A 17,418-nucleotide genomic window follows, 5' to 3' on the forward strand; every position below is an offset into this window, starting at 1 on the left:
TGCTGCCTGCTTTTTTCGCTCGCTGGTTGCCTTGGTTACCCCACAGTTTGGTCATTTCAGCTTCTTGATTGCAGGCCCGGCTGTAATTTGCGTAAGTATCTCTCTTCAAGGTAGAAATGCTATTTTCTCCATTCTCTTTATTTATTTGTCTCTCTCTCCCTCTCTCATTCGCCTTCACCCTCTCTCTGACTCCTTCAGCACTCTCATGTAATGTTGTTCTGCTGCTCTGAGAGTGAGAGAGGGAGCACAAGTGGTCTCAGACATGCTGTTTCACACTCAACTAAGAGGGCATGAAAGAACTCTTGTTTGGTGAGCCACAGTGCTGTGGAGCGCTGCGTTAGCCGGGGGCAGAGAGAGAGAGAGAGAGAGAGAGAGAAAGTCGCCCGTGCCGTGTCTAAACCCAGCCTATCGATCCCCAGGCCCCACCGGGGATGGCAATCAATAGCCAAAGAAATCCAACAGGCCACACTCCGAAGCTCTATTCCCCCATCTCAACACATGCCCAACACCCATGAAATGTTATTTCAGAGAGAGAACCTGCTCCCCCCTGGCCCCCTGGTTAGAGAGGAGGTCTATATGATAACTCTGAACTAGAGAGGTCACCATCATAGAGGACTGGGTTTGGCCTTTTTTATTAAATAAATAGGTCCATCATAGTTTGGATCCTTATATTGTATATTTTGTCTAATGTCTAGGTATCACCTCTGTGATGTTTACTGTACTAAATTAATTATTATTATTATTATTATATTGATTCAACAGTATGTAAGAGCTCCCTACTGGGACCAGTAGATTGCTGCATGACATTGTTTGATGATGGCATGGTTCCCATCCCTTAAGTCCCGTGAGGTGGCAGGTACACTAGCCTAGCGGTTAAGAGCTTTGGGCCAGTAACCAAAAGGACGCTGGTTCAAATTCCCTTGAGCAAGGCACTTAGCCCTAACTGCTGTGCAAAAGAGCAGCTACTAAATTATGTAAATGTAGCATGTTCATTTCCTATCTCCATTTATAGAGTTGTGGGTGAGAGGTGTTTATAGAAAAGGTTTTACTTGCAGTGGTTAAAGGTATGGATAAAGGTTTGGGTTTCAGTGGTTAACGGTATGGATAAAGATTTGGGTTTCAGTGGTTAAAGGTATGGATAAAGATTTGGGTTTCAGTGGTTAAAGGTATGGATAAAGGTTTGGGTTTCAATGGATAAAGGTTTGGGTTTCATTGGTTAAAGGTATGAATAAAGGTTTGGGTTTCAGTGGTTTCAGTGGCATGAGTAAAGGATTGGGTTTCAGTGGTTAAAGGTATGGATAAAGGTTTGGGTTTCAGTGTGTGCTTTCTTTGGTGCAACCTGTCCTTGGTCTATGCGGACATAGATGACTTGAGGAAGGTTACTGTATGATTTGAATGTTTGAAGCGTTGTGAAGCATCGTAGGGGACAGCAAGGCGTCTAATGGAAATGATTACATGGTCGACAATAACAGGTTTGTGTCTGCCACCGCTGATGGTTGAGTGGCCACTCTCAGTCAACCTCTGAAGAGGGGGTGGCAGCTCCCTGGCACCCTGGCCCTCAAGCCTTCAACCTGTATCAGGTTGTCCTGAAGAATATGGAACCGTGAAGCTGTTTTCAGGATAAGTGGTGTTCTACTGTTAGACAGAGGTTCAATATGAAGATGCCATGTGATTGGCTAGGGCAGATCCAAATGCACTGTAAGGTGGCTTGTGATTGGTCACTGCTGCCTGGTGAGATTGCGGACTGTACAGTGCCAGGATCCACCATGTGACGCTGATAGATGGAGAATTGGATTGCCTCCTAGGTTACCAGAACCCCACCTGATCCCTGTGTTAATATTGTTACGGCCTGTTTATCTTATTTGCCTTTATTTGTTGTTAGAGCGTCTCCTTCCTGCCTCTCCTGTGCTGATCAGATTGGGGCTTGTTTGGGAGGCGTTGTGTGCATGTGTCATGTTGGATAGGCCCTTTATCTGGCAGTGTGTCCATGCTGTGTGGCGATGCTATCGGGGCTAAAGCCGGCTCCTCAATGGAGCCATGTCAGCCAACAATGGGGATCTGCATTACCCAGAGCGCAGTGGTACAAAGCGTCCTCTCCTTATCGCAGGATTGGAATATTCAAAGACTGATTTAACTGCTTCTTACTGAAGGGATCTGACAGCCACTGAAAGAGAGAGACAGGCTGAGAGAAGGGGGGAGAGAGAGATCATATATCTAAAAGGTTGCTTAGAGGAAATAAGTGTATTAAGACTAGCATTAAAAGAAGGGCAGTCTGCACTATTAAGCATGGATTAAGACATAGGCCATTGTAACATAAAATAGGTTATGGAATGCATAGCGTACTCATTCAATTTAATTTCGACCACTATGATTTTAGGTCACATAATGGACAATAATGGAAAAACAAAATGGTCTCTCTTTTTCTGTTCTTTTCTCATTTCCCTTTGTGTTTTTCCTCGCCTTGTTCCTGTATCTGTACGACTGCAGACCATCTTTCACTCAGGGCTTTTGAAGTTAATGTGCAGTTAGAGAAGGCCTACCTTTATGTGTGGTGAGACAAAGGACATTGATGTGGTGCGCATGGAGAATGCATCATTTTCAGTGTATTTGAGCTGTAAACTTAGGGCAGATTTGTTTATTGGCATACAAATGAACATCTACATGAAGCTATGTGTGGACACCATGGTCGCAGCAGCTCCCTAATAGCTTAAAAGCCCAAAGACATCCAGCATGCCAATGACAGAGCTGCGCCCTAGGCCTCCCCCTCCCTCCCTTCATCATACACAGCTTTATCTGAGGAGTCAAACACACAGCTCCTCTCTCTCTCTCTCTCTCTCTCTCTCTCTCTCTCTGGTCCTTCTCTCTCTCTCTCTCATTTATTTCAATTCAATTCAAAAGGCTTTATTGGCATGGGAAACAGCTTTCTCTCTCTGTCTCTCTCCCTGACTTGATCTCTCCCTCTCTCACTCTATTTCTCTCTCACTCCACCTATTTTGCTCTCTATCTCCCTTTTTCTCTTTCTCTTTCTCTCTCGCGCTCTCGCGCTCTCTCTCTCACCCTTGTCTCTCTTTTTCCACATTTTGCTTTTGCCTCCTTTCTTTAAAGTGTGCTTTTTACATTTAATGATGGTATTTTTATTGACAGTATAAAGAGGCATCATCCCTGAGATTATGACAGGTTGCTTCAATAGACTCATTTCTCCCCAGAGGAGCCTAACTTGAAAACCACCCAGAATTTCTACTAGCCTAATAAGAATATATTTTAAGGTGACAGGTTTTGTGTGGCTATTTTAAGTGTTTGTTTTTTTGTGAGGCAGTGCACTAAATTCCGGTCTATTCTATTTTTTGCAATTTGGACATTACTCGACTTGTCCAGGCAGTCAGGTGTTTTCTTTGTGTCAGTGAATCCTCACTATAGCCAGACTATGTTCACTGAGTTTAGTCTACGTCCTCAACAAGACCCAAATTGTCTGTCATCACGATAGTCTGACAATCTGTATTAGAGATGGGGGGAGGGGATAAATAGATCCGCTTTAATACTGCAGATAGATTGTGGCATCTATCAATGTAATTTTCTGCATCACTTCCAATCCCCCATGTATATGTTTTTTGTTGTTGTTGTAAATATATACAGTGCATTTGGAAAGTATTCAGACCCCTTGACTTTTTCCACATTTTGTTACGTTACAGCCTTATTCTAAAATGGATGAAATAGTTTTTTCCTTCATCAATCTACACACAATACCCCATAATGACAAAGCAAAAACAGGTTGTTCGACATTATTTTAGACATTAGTATTCAGACCCTTTACTTCGTACTTTGTTGAAGTATTGAGTCTTCTTGGGTATGACGCTACAAGCTTGGCACACCTGTATTTGGGGAGTTTCTCCCATTCTTCTCTGCAGATCCTCTTAAGCTCTGTCAGGTTGGATGGGGAGCATCGCTGCACGGCTATTTTCAGGTCTCTCCAAAGATGTTAGATCGGTTTAATTCCGGGCTCTGGCTGGGCCCCTCAAGGACATTCAGAGACTTGTCCCGAAGCCACTCCTGCTTTGTCTTGGCTGTGTGCTTAGGGTCGTTGTCCTGTTGGAAGGCGAACCTTCGCCCCAGTCTGAAGTCCTGAGCGCTCTGGAGCATGTTTTCATCAAGGATCTCTCTGTACTTTGCTCCGTTCATCTTTCCCACCATCCTGACTAGTCTCCCAGTCCCTGCTGCTGAAAAACCTCCCCACATCAAGGCCCTTCTCCCCGATTGTTCAGTTTAGCTGGGCGGTAAGCTCTAGAAAAAGTATTGGTGGTTTCAAACTTCTTCCATTTAACAATGATGGAGGCCACTGTGTTCTTGGGGACCTTCAATGCTGCAGACATTTTATGGTACCCTGTCCCCAGATCTGTTCTGTCTCAGAGCTCTATGGATAATTCCTTTGACCTCAAGGCTTGGTTTTTGCTCTGACATTATATAGACCGGTGTGTGCCTTTCCAAATCATGTCCAATCAATTTAATTTACCAAAGGTGGACTCCAATCAAGTTGTAGAAACATCTCAAGGATGATGATCAATGGAAACAGGATACACCTGAGCTCAATTTTGAGTCTCAAAGCAAAGGGTCTGAATAATTAGGTAAATAATGTATTTCTGTTTTTGGTTTGCGTTTCCTGCTGTGCAGTAAAATTCTCAGCAAAAAAAAAGAGTGATCGAATTAAGATCCTACATCTGTATCATCACAAGACCGGTTATTAAGAACGGTTATTAAAGGAGTTTAAAGGCTCTCTGGTAGTCCTGTGTCTACATTTCTAGGATTATTTCACCCCGTGTGTCACGACACCGACGGATGGTGGCGCCCCTCCTCGACCGGGCGGCGTTCGGCGGTCGTCGTCGCCGGCCTACTAGCTGCCATCGATCCTTTTTGTTTCACTTTCTGTTGGTTAGGTCTAGGTAGGCACGCACCTGTTTTGGTTTAGTTATTAGTAGGGGGGGTTATTTAGTCTAGCAAGGTATGTCTGTGTTTGTGCGTGATTATTTTCGTCAGGTTGTACGTCTGGGGAACAGGTGTTTTTTCCCTTCTGCCTGTGGGTTTTGTGGCAGTGTGTTTTGGGCTGCGTCCCTACGCTGTGTTCGGGCTGTTTATGGGTATTTGTTTTTCCTTGCCCTGTTTTTGGCAAGCGTGGATTATTTATTAAAAAAGAAACGAGTGTTCACGGACTTGTGTCTCCTGCGCCTGACTTCAACCCTCCTGCTTCCTTGAGCATTCTGACACCGTGTGATTTAGCTAGGTTTTTATGTTTCATAAGTGTTCCTATTATACAAGGAAGGCCTTTTGTTCAAATGAAATGTTTTGATGAAATTAACAAATTCGTTTTCATGTTTCTTTGTGGTTTCTTTCCCACATTTTCCAGTGTTCTAGTCTCCTTGATGAAATTGCATGTCAGTCATTACTTACTTTACATGCATCAGTTGATAAAATGTGTGTTGTGTGTACTTCTCAATACAACATTTAACACTAGCTTCTACTAGAAGGATTGACCATTTCCTGAATGTTTGTCTGTTATAACTGCCTAGTGTTTCTAAGGGTGTTGGACCTGTCAGATAGACATTGGGTAGAGGGGTAGAGAGACGTTGAGAGACAAGGAGAGCGATTGGAGTGGAGGCAGGAAGGACAGAACAGCAGAGTGAGTCAGGTTTATACCTTCCTAACAGGTAGGCTTTACAGAAGCACTTCTATTCTGCTGCCCAATCACATTGTCTTTTTGTTCTGGAAGGCCCTCCCTGACTAGTCAGCAGAGTGTGTGTGCGTGCATGTGTGCGTGTGTGCGTGTGCGTGTGCGTGTGTGTGTGTGTGTGTGTGTGTATGCACTAATGAAGAGCAGCAAATGAAATCCTTTATTGTGTCTGATATAATGTCAGGTTCCATTAGGGATCTGCTGCTAGGGATGATTGCTGGAGTACCATGGCCTGGAGAGCATCCGCAGTTTCTGTTTGATTGTGACTTGTTTTTCAAATCAAATCAAAATCAAATCAAATTTATTTTTATATAGCCCTTCGTACATCAGCTGATATTCTCAAAGTGCTGTACAGAAACCCAGCCTAAAACCCCAAACAGCAAGCAAAGCATGTGAAAGAAGCACGGTGGCTAGGAAAAACTCCCTAGGAAAAACTCCCTAGAAAGGCCAAAAACCTAGGAAGAAACCTAGAGAGGAACCAGGCTATGAGGGGTGGCCAGTCCTCTTCTGGCTGTGCAGGGTGGATATTAAAACAGAACATGGTCAAAATGTTAAAATGTTAAAATGTTCATAAATGACCAGCATGGTCAAATAATAATAATCATAGTAGTTGTCGAGGGTGCAACAAGCACGTCCGGTGAACAGGTCAGGGTTCCATAGCCGCAGGCAGAACAGTTGAAACTGGAGCAGCAGCACGGCCAGGTGGACTGGGGACAGCAAGGAGTCATCATACCAGGTAGTCCTGAGGCATGGTCCTAGGGCTCAGGTCCTCCGAGAGAAAGACAGAAAGAGAGAAAGAGAGAATTAGAGAGAGCATATTTAAATACACACAGGACACCGGATAAGACAAGAGAAATACTCCAGATGTAACAGACTGACACTAGCCCCCCGACACATAAACTACTGCAGCATAAATACTGGAGGCTGTGTGTGTGTGTTTGTGTGTGGTGCGTGCGTGCGTCTGTCTGTCTGTCTGTCTGTCTGTCTGTCTGTCTGTCTGTCTGTCTGTCTGTCTGTCTGTCTGTCTGTCTGTCTGTCTGTCTGTCTGTCTGTCTGTCTGTCTGTCTGTCTGTCTGTATGTATGCGCATGTGCACGTGTGTGCGTGCGTGTGTGTGTGCGAGTGTAATTACAAAGTCATTAGCAGGTGTCCAGAAGATATATGGATATGACTGTAATCTGTCCTCACATGATGGAGAGCTTGTCTGAGATTTAAATGTCAAACTGTCTCAACTTGTCTTGTGAGAGCACACAGCATGCCCACCAAGAGGTAAGGTATACACCCTGACACATGCACGCTAAACCCTTCCTCCCTGACAGAAGCCTGTATGTGTAGTGTGCAGGTCTATACAGTATTCCACCAAATGGGCTGGTTCATATTTAGCCCAGTGGGCCTGTCTAACTTGGTTTTATTTGCGCAAAATGATCATTATCGGGCTAATACTGGTGGCCTCAAGTAAAAAAATGTGTCAGCATGGAGTCCTCAAGGAAAGAAATGGGCCGGTGTGTTAGAAATTGTATTTAATTTTTTTTATTTCACCTTTATTTAACCAGGTAGGCTAGTTGAGAACAAGTTGTCATTTACAACTGCGACCTGGCCAAGATAAAGCAAAGCAGTGCGACACAAACAACAACACAGAGTTACACATGGAATAAACAAGCATACAGTCAATAACACAATAGAAAAAAAGTCTATCTACAGTGTGTGCAAATGAGGTAAGATAAGGGAGGTAAAGAAATAAATAGGCCAAAGTGGCAAAATAATTACAATTTAGCAATTTAAACATTGGAGTGATAGATGTGCAGAAGATGAATGTGCAAGTAGAGATAGTGGGGTGCAAAGGAGCAAAAAGAAAAATAACAGTATGGGGATGAGGTAGTTGGATGGGCTATTTACAGATGGGCGATGTGCAGGTGCAGTGATCTGTGAGCTGCTCTGACAGCTGGTGCTTAAAGTTAGTGAGGGAGATATGAGTCTCCAGCTTCAGTGATTTTTGCAATTGGTTCCAGTCATTGGCAGCAGAGAACTGGAAGGAAAGGTGGCCAAAGAAGGAATTGGCTTTGGGGGTGAGCAGTGAAATATACCTGCTGGAGCGCGTGCTACGGGTGGGTGCTGCTATGGTGACCAGTGAGCTGAGATAAGGCCGGGCGTTACCTAGCAAAAACGTATAGAGGACCTGGAGCCAGTGGGTTTGGCGACGAATATGAAGCGAGGGCCAGCCAACGAGAGCATACAGGTCGCAGTGGTGGGTAGTATATGGGGCTTTGGTGACAAAACGGATGGCACTGTGTGTTGGAGGCTATTTTGTAAATGACATCGCCAAAGTCGAGGATCGGTAGGATGGTCAGTTTTACGAGGGTATGTTTGGCAGCATGAGTGAAGGATGCTTTGTTTGTGAAATAGGAAGCCGATTCTAGATGTAATTTTGGATTGGAGATGTTTAATGTGAGTCTGGAAGGAGAGTTTACAGTCTAACCAGACACCTAGGTATTTGTAGTTGTCCACATATTCTAAGTCAGAACCGTCCAGAGTAGTGATGCTGGACGGGCCGGTGCGGGCAGCGATCGGTTGAAGAGCATGCATTTAGTTTTATTTGCATTTATGAGCAGTTGGAGGCCACGGAAGCAGAGTTGTATGGCATTGAAGCTCATCTGGAGGTTAATTAACACAGTGTCCAACGAAGGGCCAGAGGTATACAGAATGGTGCCGTCTGCGTAGAGGTGGATCAGAGAGTCACCAGGGACCACCAGGGATGTTAGGGATGATTTCTGGTCCCAGTCCAGACCTGTGTCATGACGTTGGCCTCTTTGAGTACAGGGAGGACAGTTGACCCCCTCCCCCCCTTGCACCATCCCCCAACCTACCTTCCCCCACCCAGGCCCTGTGTGAAAGGGTTGTAAAAACTCTAAGAGGATAATCTCTTGCCACATGGTCCCATAGAGAGACACAGGAAATTCTTCCAACTCACAGAATTGGGGAACCGAATGACATTTGTGTTCTGGAGAAGGTATGGAAGATTGGTGAAGAATCCAGCTACGAACTGGTCCGCTTGGTACAATTTTGTGATACTCAGAAGAGACAATATAGCCATATTACCATAAAACGGTTTATATAATAGCCTCAGCCTTGAGACTTGCATCCACATGGTTGTATAGAATGTATTAATAAGGATAAAGCTATTTGTAATACATTGAGATGCTATGTACTGATGTTAATGTGATAGAATTATATTTCTGTACCAAGCTTAACTCAGTCATCGGCACGCCCCCAGGGACACAGACAGGACCAGGCGTCATGTGACATGTTCACTATAAAACTATACCCTGATTTACATTTCTCCAGACCCGGCCTCCACTCCATTGCGAGTTGGCCAATAGGTTTGACCATCCAAGTACTCTACTGAAAGTGAACTATACCACGTGGTTAACTTTTAGACTATTGATACCGACAGAATAAGAACAAGTCTTTGATATTAATTATTAGTCTGCAGCTAAGTAAATTATATCATTGAACGCGAAGACCAACGAAACATCCATTCTATGACGACATTAATGAATGTCGCTTTGAAAGATCCATTCTAACAGAGAGAGAGAGAGAGAGAGAGAGAGAGAGAGAGAGAGAGAGAGAGAGAGAGAGAGAGAGAGAGAGAGAGAGAGAGAGAGAGAGAGAACTCTCCAACCGAACGACGCTTCAACAAGGATCCCGACGACACACTGAGCGTAAATATATATATTGATTGCAATTGTTCCCGAATGAGTGAGCGTTCAATTGTCAATTGCTAATATTAATGAACTCTGTGTACCTCCTCAGCTGAACATTTTATGACCCATTGTTCTACAAGACACCAGCCATGCCTGTTTTAGACCACTAGGGCACATTACTCTACCAATTCTTTGTGACGATAATTACTGTTTGTATACTTTATGTGAATTACTTAGTATAATAAATAAATGATTTTAAGACAATTGATGTATGGGTGACTCTTAGTAAAGACTGGGTTCGTGTAGATACAACAATTTACGACGTTTGGAATGAGACTGGACGCGAGGTAAAATACACCATTTAAACCAGAAGATAATCGGCCTATACTATACTATAATATAATATATAATGTTATAATATAGGAAAGTTATATTAGGAAAATTATAACTTTGTAATCTGAATATTTTCCTTGGTGCCCCGATCTCCTAGTTAATTACAATTAAACGATGAATCAGTTTGATCGCATGATAATAATTACAGGGAGTTAATTGATAAACATGTCTTCAGTTTAATGGTACCCCAAAGACACGACACCTGTATTCCAGCTACTGTACCTGCTTTTACCATATTAATCTACAGCATCTGCATCTACATAGGGCGGCGCACAATTGGCCCACCGTTGTCCGGGTTTGGCCGGGGTAGGCCATCATTGTAAATAAAGAGCATGGAATTATTTTTATGTGTTCACTTACGCTCTGTTTTGTTGTTTCTACTTGTCGTATGATCATTTGAAAAACAATCTTCCATATACAATTACAGATATGAATTTGAGCCAGTTTGCTACAGTAGGAAATTAATCCTGCAGCAACAGGAAATGTGAATTATTATGTGGATTATAATTAATGGACATTTTTGTAGGGGTTGATACATTTTTCATTAGGGCAAATCAAGTCTGAAATTACAAAGTGGAAATGACAAACTTTAGAAGCCTTTAGAAGTTTGAATTGCTCAGCAACAAAAGAGTGATCAAATTAAGACCCTAAAATCTGTAGATATATAATTATTTAATAGTCATTCATTACAGTAATTGATAGTGGGAGACAAATAGATAAGAAAAACGATAGAGAGCCAGTCAGAGTGACACAGTTCAGACAGGAAGCAGCAACAGAATCCAAAAGACAGATAGACAGACATGGTGAGAAAACACAAAAAAAGTCACACTATAATCTAGAGCAGAGGGGACTGTTTCTATAGCAACAGTGGGCACCTAACCTGCAGCTGCACTGTATTCACTCAATCTGAAATTGGGTGCGAATGCTGCCTGGTATTGAGGGGAGAGAGATGGGGAAGGGAGAGGGCTGCCTGGTATTGAGGGGAGGGAGATGGGGAAGGGAGAGGGCTGCCTGGTATTGAGGGGAGAGAGATGGGGAAGGGAGAGGGCTGCCTGGTATAAAGGGGAGGGAGATGGGGAAGGGAGAAGGCTGGCTGGTATAGAGGGGAGGGAGATGGGGAAGGGAGAGGGCTGCCTGGTATTGAGGGGAGAGAGATGGGGAAGGGAGAGGGCTGCCTGGTATTGAGGGGAGGGAGATGGGGAAGGGAGAAGGCTGCCTGGTATTGAGGGGAGAGAGATGGGGAAGGGAGAAGGCTGCCTGGTATTGAGGGGAGAGAGATGGGGAAGGGAGAAGGCTGGCTGGTATTGAGGGGAGAGAGATGGGGAAGGGAGAGGGCTGCCTGGTATAAAGGGGAGGGAGATGGGGAAGGGAGAAGGCTGCCTGGTATTGAGGGGAGAGAGATGGGGAAGGGAGAAGGCTGCCTGGTATTGAGGGGAGAGAGATGGGGAAGGGAGAAGGCTGCCTGGTATTGAGGGGAGAGAGATGGGGAAGGGAGAAGGCTGGCTGGTATTGAGGGGAGGGAGATGGGGAAGGGAGAAGGCTGCCTGGTATTGAGGGGAGGGAGATGGGGAAGGGAGAGGGCTGCCTGGTATAGAGGGGAGGGAGATGGGGAAGGGAGAAGGCTGCCTGGTATTGAGGGGGAGAGATGGGGAAGGGAGAGGGCTGCCTGGTATTGAGGGGAGGGAGATGGGGAAGGGAGAGGGCTGCCTGGTATTGAGGGGAGAGAGATGGGGAAGGGAGAGGGCTGCCTGGTATTGAGGGGAGAGAGATGGGGAAGGGAGAGGGCTGCCTGTTATAAAGGGGAGGGAGATGGGGAAGGGAGAAGGCTGCCTGGTATTGAGGGGAGAGAGATGGGGAAGGGAGAAGGCTGCCTGGTATTGAGGGGAGAGAGATGGGGAAGGGAGAAGGCTGCCTGGTATTGAGGGGAGAGAGATGGGGAAGGGAGAAGGCTGCCTGGTATTGAGGGGAGAGAGATGGGGAAGGGAGAAGGCTGCCTGGTATTGAGGGGAGAGAGATGGGGAAGGGAGAAGGCTGCCTGGTATTGAGGGGAGGGAGATGGGGAAGGGAGAGGGCTGCCTGGTATTGAGGGGAGAGAGATGGGGAAGGGAGAAGGCTGCCTGGTATTGAGGGGAGAGAGATGGGGAAGGGAGAAGGCTGCCTGGTATTGAGGGGAGGGAGATGGGGAAGGGCGAAGAAAAGGCTGGGAGGGCGGAGAGGAGGAGGAGAGATTGGGGAGAGGGAGCAGACGACTGAGATAAGGGTAAAGAGAACGAGGAGTGGGGAGAGATGCTGTGCTGGCGTGATGCATTGCTGGCGTGCCATTCTATGAGTGTGTGCCGTGTGTTCATGCTTGTGTGTGTGTGTGTGTGGTTTTATGTGTGTTTAGCTGGTAGTTGTGCTGAGAGAGGGTAGTGTGCTTTATTAGATGTGTTTAACCTAGGCCCTGGGCCCGAAGAGACCAAGGACCAGCCAGCCTAGGGGGATCTGAGGGACCACAGGTGCCTAGGGTGCCTCGCCTTGTAGCCTATGTTTGTGTGTGTGCCCTTACATAAAAACATTACATGTGAAAAGAACACTTGAAAGAACACGTCATTTTCGGACACGTGTGAACACGTGTGAACAAATCGTGTGAAAAATGTAACACAAAAAATATACACTACTATTCAAAAGTTTGGGGTCACTTAGAAATGTCCTTGTTTTGAAAGAAAAGCCATTTGTCCATTGAAATAACAGGCCAGCATCCCGGAGTCGCCTCTTCATTGTTGACGTTGAGACTGGTGTTTTGCGGGTACTATTTAATGAAGTTGCCAGTTCTTAAACTAGACACTCTAATGTACTTGTCCTCTTGCTCAGTTGTGCACCAGGGCCTCCCACTCCTCTTTCTATTCTGATTAGAGACAGTTTGCGCTGTTCTGTGAAGGGAGTAGTACACAGCGTTGTACGAGATCTTCAGTTTCTTGGCAATTTCCTACATGGAAATTTGTCAGAACAAGAATAGACTGACGAGTTTCAGAAGGAAGTTATTTGTTTCTGGCCATTATGAGCCTGTAATCGAACCCACAAATGCTGATGCTCCAGATACTCAACGTCTAAAGAAGGCCAGTTTTATTGCTTCTTTAATCAGGATAACAGTTTTCAAAAACCAAAAGGGTTTTCAAATGATCAATTAGCCTTTTAAAATTATAAACTTGGATTAGCTAACGCAACGTGCCATTGGACACAGGAGTGATGGTTGCTGATAATGGGCCTCTGTACGCCAATCTATAGTAGATATTCCATAAAGAATCGGCGATTTCCAGCTACAATAGTCATTTACAACATTAACAATGTCTACACTGTATTTCTGATCATTTTGATGTTATTTTAATGGACAAAAAAACAAGGACATTTCTAAGTGACCCCAAACTTTTGAACGGTAGTATATACATTTCACATGAGTCAGACACGTGCGGCATTTAAAATACCTTTTCACATGTGAACAAATCACATGTGAAAAATGTCACCTGGGAAAAACAGACACGTGCGTCAGACGTGGTTTTCGGACACGTGTGAAGTTTCACATGCATTTTTAAGCTCAATATGTGAAAACAGCAATTCACATGTGAAAATGCAATTTTACTATTAAAAATGCTATTTTCACATGTGAAACTGCAAATTTGACATGTGTCTTTTTCCATACCCACCACAGGCACCCTTATGAACCCTCTATAAGTGTCTTCATGTTTACATCCCTCAACTACCCTTTCCCCCCCTTGCCACATCTTCTCTCCTTGTCCCACTGTCTATCCAGATTATGCATGGCTGCTGTGTAGAGAGAGGAGGCAGAGTGTTCTGGTACTGGAGGATAACGAGCATCGGTCTGAAGGGAGAGGACTCTGCTTCTCTGCTTCCCCGTCCGGAGGCCCCCCTAGGCAAGGCCCTGCCTCATGTTAAGTGTCAATAGGAGTTTGGGTCAGGCTGCGTCTGTCCGTCTGTCTGTGTGGGTTGTTTGGGGCTGAGCTGAGCCGTGCTTAGCTGATGACTGACTCCCTGATTAGGGCTGGAGGCCAGCCCGGGTCCTGGTCACGGACACATTGGGTCTGGACTGTCTCAGGGAGAGATAGAGACAGCGAGAGAGAGACAGCGAGAGAGAGAGAGAGAGAGAGAGAGAGAGAGAGAGAGAGAGAGAGACAGCAATGGTCATGTGTGGGTATGTGTGTGTGTGAAGGGCTCTCTCAGCCTCTCCTCTCCTCTGCTGTCAGAGAATGAGCAGAGCTCCTCCACAGCGGGAGAAGCAGTCACTCCAGTGCCCTTGAGAGCGTGTCCTCACCCAGGCTCCCTCCCAATGATATTGAGGCGGGCCCAGACGTATGCCGCACCATGCCGCACGCAGCCCTGGCGAGGAGGTGGGGGTCGGAGGGAGGGGGCAAGCTCTGGGCTGGGGAGCGTGGGGTTTGTGGGCTTTGGGAGTATACAGGGAACGCTGCCATGAACTTGGTTTCTGTCCTGTTCTCTGTCTTTTCTTTCTCCTCTGAGATGAGAGGCGCTATTTACCATGAACTCAACAGACAATAAGCAGTGGATGAGAGCTCTAGGGAGCAATGCTAGCTCATTCCACTCTATATACTCATCCTATATCCAGCTAACAACCACTGCACCATAGTAAATCATGCCATACATACAGCATAGCACTGTATTTCCTATTATAGTGCATACCACGTTACAATACTACTAGATTGCATCCTGTACTGCATTAGAACACAGCACGTCTCAGAAACACATTCCACAAAGTTCCATTCCACAATCTTTCATCACACTACCTCCCCAGTGTTCTGTGATGCTGATTATATTCTCATGCTGTCTAGTGTGTCTGAATATAACCTTGATATCTTCATACAGCTCCACCAGCACAAGAGCCTAATGGATATAGTCACTGCTATATCTTCTCTCATCACCTGTCTTTTCACCTTTCTTTTCCGCGCAGGAGAGCGACATGGAGTACTATGATTCGAAAGCGGAATCAGACTATGTGAGTACAGTGGTATGTCCTCCCAGTCCTGCCCGTCCTGCTCCCCTGTACGTCTTGTTGTCCCACTGGTCACAGGCCTCTGGGCTGTCTGTGTGTGTTAGTACGCTGCTGACACTGTGGCTATGAGTGTGTGTGACAGGCCTGGGGCCAGCACCATGCATGTGACCAAGCTCCCACTAACTGTCCTCCCAAGAGATTCAGATAACCCTGAAGTACCTACCTACCTAACCCCAAACCCTGAAGTACTTACCTACCTAACCCCAAACCCTGACGTACTTGCCTACCTAACCCCAAACCCTGAAGTACTTACCTACACTCTTAGAAAAAAGGGTTCCCAAAAGGTTCTTCGGCTGTCCCCATAGGATAACCCAATTTTGGTTCCAAGTAGAACCCTTTTTGGTTCCAGGGTTCTGTGTAGAACCATCTGGGGAAAGTGTTCTATGTGGAACAAAAAAGGGTTCTTCAAAGGGTTCTCCTATAGGGACAGCCAAATAACCCTTTTAGGTTCTCGATAGCACCTTATTTTCAAAGAGTGTACCTAACCCCAAACCCTGAAGTAGCTACCTACCTACCTAACCCCAAACCCTGAAGTAGCTACCTACCTACCTAACCCCAAACCCTGAAGGACCTACCTACCTACCTAACCCCAAACCATGAACTACTTATCTACCTACCTAACCACAAACCTTGAAGGACCATCCTACCTAACCCCAAACCTGAAGGACCTACCTACCTACCTAATCCCAAACCCTGAAGAACCTACCTACCTAACCACAAACCCTGAAGGACCTACCTACCTAACCACAAACCCTGAAGGACTTACCTACCTAACCCCAAACCCTGAAGGACCTACCTAACCCCAACTGCACATAACCCCCACCTGTCAAACCTTAAAGTACCCTCACCCCCAACTGTCGAGTACCTAATACCTAACCTCAATTTTTGAACCCTGTGAAACCCTTGTGAACTTACCTAACTAACTAAAACTGAAGTACCTAACCCTATCAGTCTACTGAGTATCTTAAACCCTAAATGTCTTCTGTGCATGTGACAGCAACTGCAGCGCCTACTTTCCTCCCAGGATAGGAAAAACCCTGGAGTACATACAACTGTGGATGTCAGCAGCACTCTCTGTGCAGCACTCAATGCCCCAATAAATAACCAAGGAACACCCAAACACAAGACAGGATAGTAGGCCTAGACTATACCAAACATACAGTTGAAGTCGGAAGTTTACATACACTTACGTTGGAGTCATTAAAACTCGTTTTTCAACAACTCCAAAAATGTATTGTTTTGGAAAAAAAAAACTATAGTTTTGGCAAGTTGGTTAGGACTTTGTGCATGACACAACAAATTTTTCCAGCAATTGTTTACAGACAGATTATTTCACTTATAATTCACTGTATGACTATTCCAGTGGGTCAGAAGTTTACATACACTAAGTTGACTGTGCCTTTAAACAGCTTGGAAAATTCCCCAAAATGATGTCATGGCTTTAGAAGCTTCTGATAGGCTAATTGACATACTTTGAGTCAATTGGAGGTGTACCTGTGGATGTATTTCAAGGCCTACCTTCAAACTCAGTGTCTCTTTGCTTGACATCATGGTTCATCCTTGGGAGCAATTTCCTTGGGAAATTTCCAAACACCTGAAGGTACCACGTTCATCTGTACAAACACTAGTACGCAAGTATAAACACCATGGGACCACGCAGCCGTCATACCGCTCAGGAAGGAGACGCGTTCTGTCTTCCTAAAGATGATGATACTTTGGTGCGAAAAGTGCAAATCAATCCCAGAACAACAGCAAAAGACCTTGTGAAGATGCTGGTGGAAACAGGTACAAAAGTATCTATGTCCACAGTAAAAACGAGTCCTATATCGACAGCAAGGAAGAAGCCACTGCTCCAAAACCACCATAAAAAAGCCAGACTACGGTTTGCAACTGCACACGAGGACAAAGATCATACTTTTTGGAGAAATGTCCTCTGGTCTGATGAAACAAAAATAGAACTGTTTGGCTATAATGACGATCATTATGTTTGGAGGAAAAGGGTGGACGCTTGCAAGCCGAAGAACACCATCCCAACCTTGAAGCACGGGGGTGGCAGCATCATGTTGTGGGGGTGCTTTGCTGCAGGAGGGACTGGTGCACTTCACAAAGTAGACGGCATCATGAGGGAGGAAAATGATGTGGATATAGTGAAGCAACATCTCAATCTCATCAGGAAGTTAAAGCTTGGTCACAAATGGGTATTCCAAATGGACAATGACCCCAAGCATACTTCCAAAGTTGTGGCAAAATGGCTTAAGGACAACAAAGTCAAGGTATTGGAGTGGCCATCACAAAGACCGGACCTCAATCCTATAGAACATTTGTGTGCAGAACTGAAAAAGCGTGTGCGAACAAGGAGGCCTACAAACCTGACTCAGTTACACCAGCTCTGTCAGGAGGAATGGGCCAAAATTCACCCAACTTATTGTGGGAAGCTTGTGGAAGGCTACTCGAAACATTTGACCCAAGTTAAACAATTTAAAGGCAATGCTAACAAATACTAATTGAGTGTATGTAAACTTCTGACCCACTGGGAATGTG

At 45.2% G+C, this 17,418-nt stretch overlaps 1 protein-coding gene across 4 annotated transcripts in view; it reads left to right on the forward strand.

Annotated features, from left to right (window-relative positions):
- Positions 1-17,418, forward strand: part of LOC106566000 (voltage-dependent calcium channel subunit alpha-2/delta-2) — a 329,019-nt gene that overhangs the window by 133,245 nt on the left and 178,356 nt on the right. For 3 of the 4 annotated variants that reach the window (XM_045691870.1, XM_045691873.1, XM_045691871.1), the window contains exon 5: positions 14,776-14,820. The exons of the other annotated variant lie outside the window; for it this stretch is intronic. In XM_045691870.1, the coding sequence (XP_045547826.1) occupies positions 14,776-14,820 (45 nt within the window). The remainder of the gene's footprint in view (positions 1-14,775; positions 14,821-17,418) is intronic. 4 annotated transcript variants of the gene reach the window in all.

Source organism: Salmo salar, chromosome ssa12 (genome assembly GCF_905237065.1).
Source record: "Salmo salar chromosome ssa12, Ssal_v3.1, whole genome shotgun sequence".
Taxonomy (NCBI): Eukaryota; Metazoa; Chordata; class Actinopteri; order Salmoniformes; family Salmonidae; genus Salmo; species Salmo salar.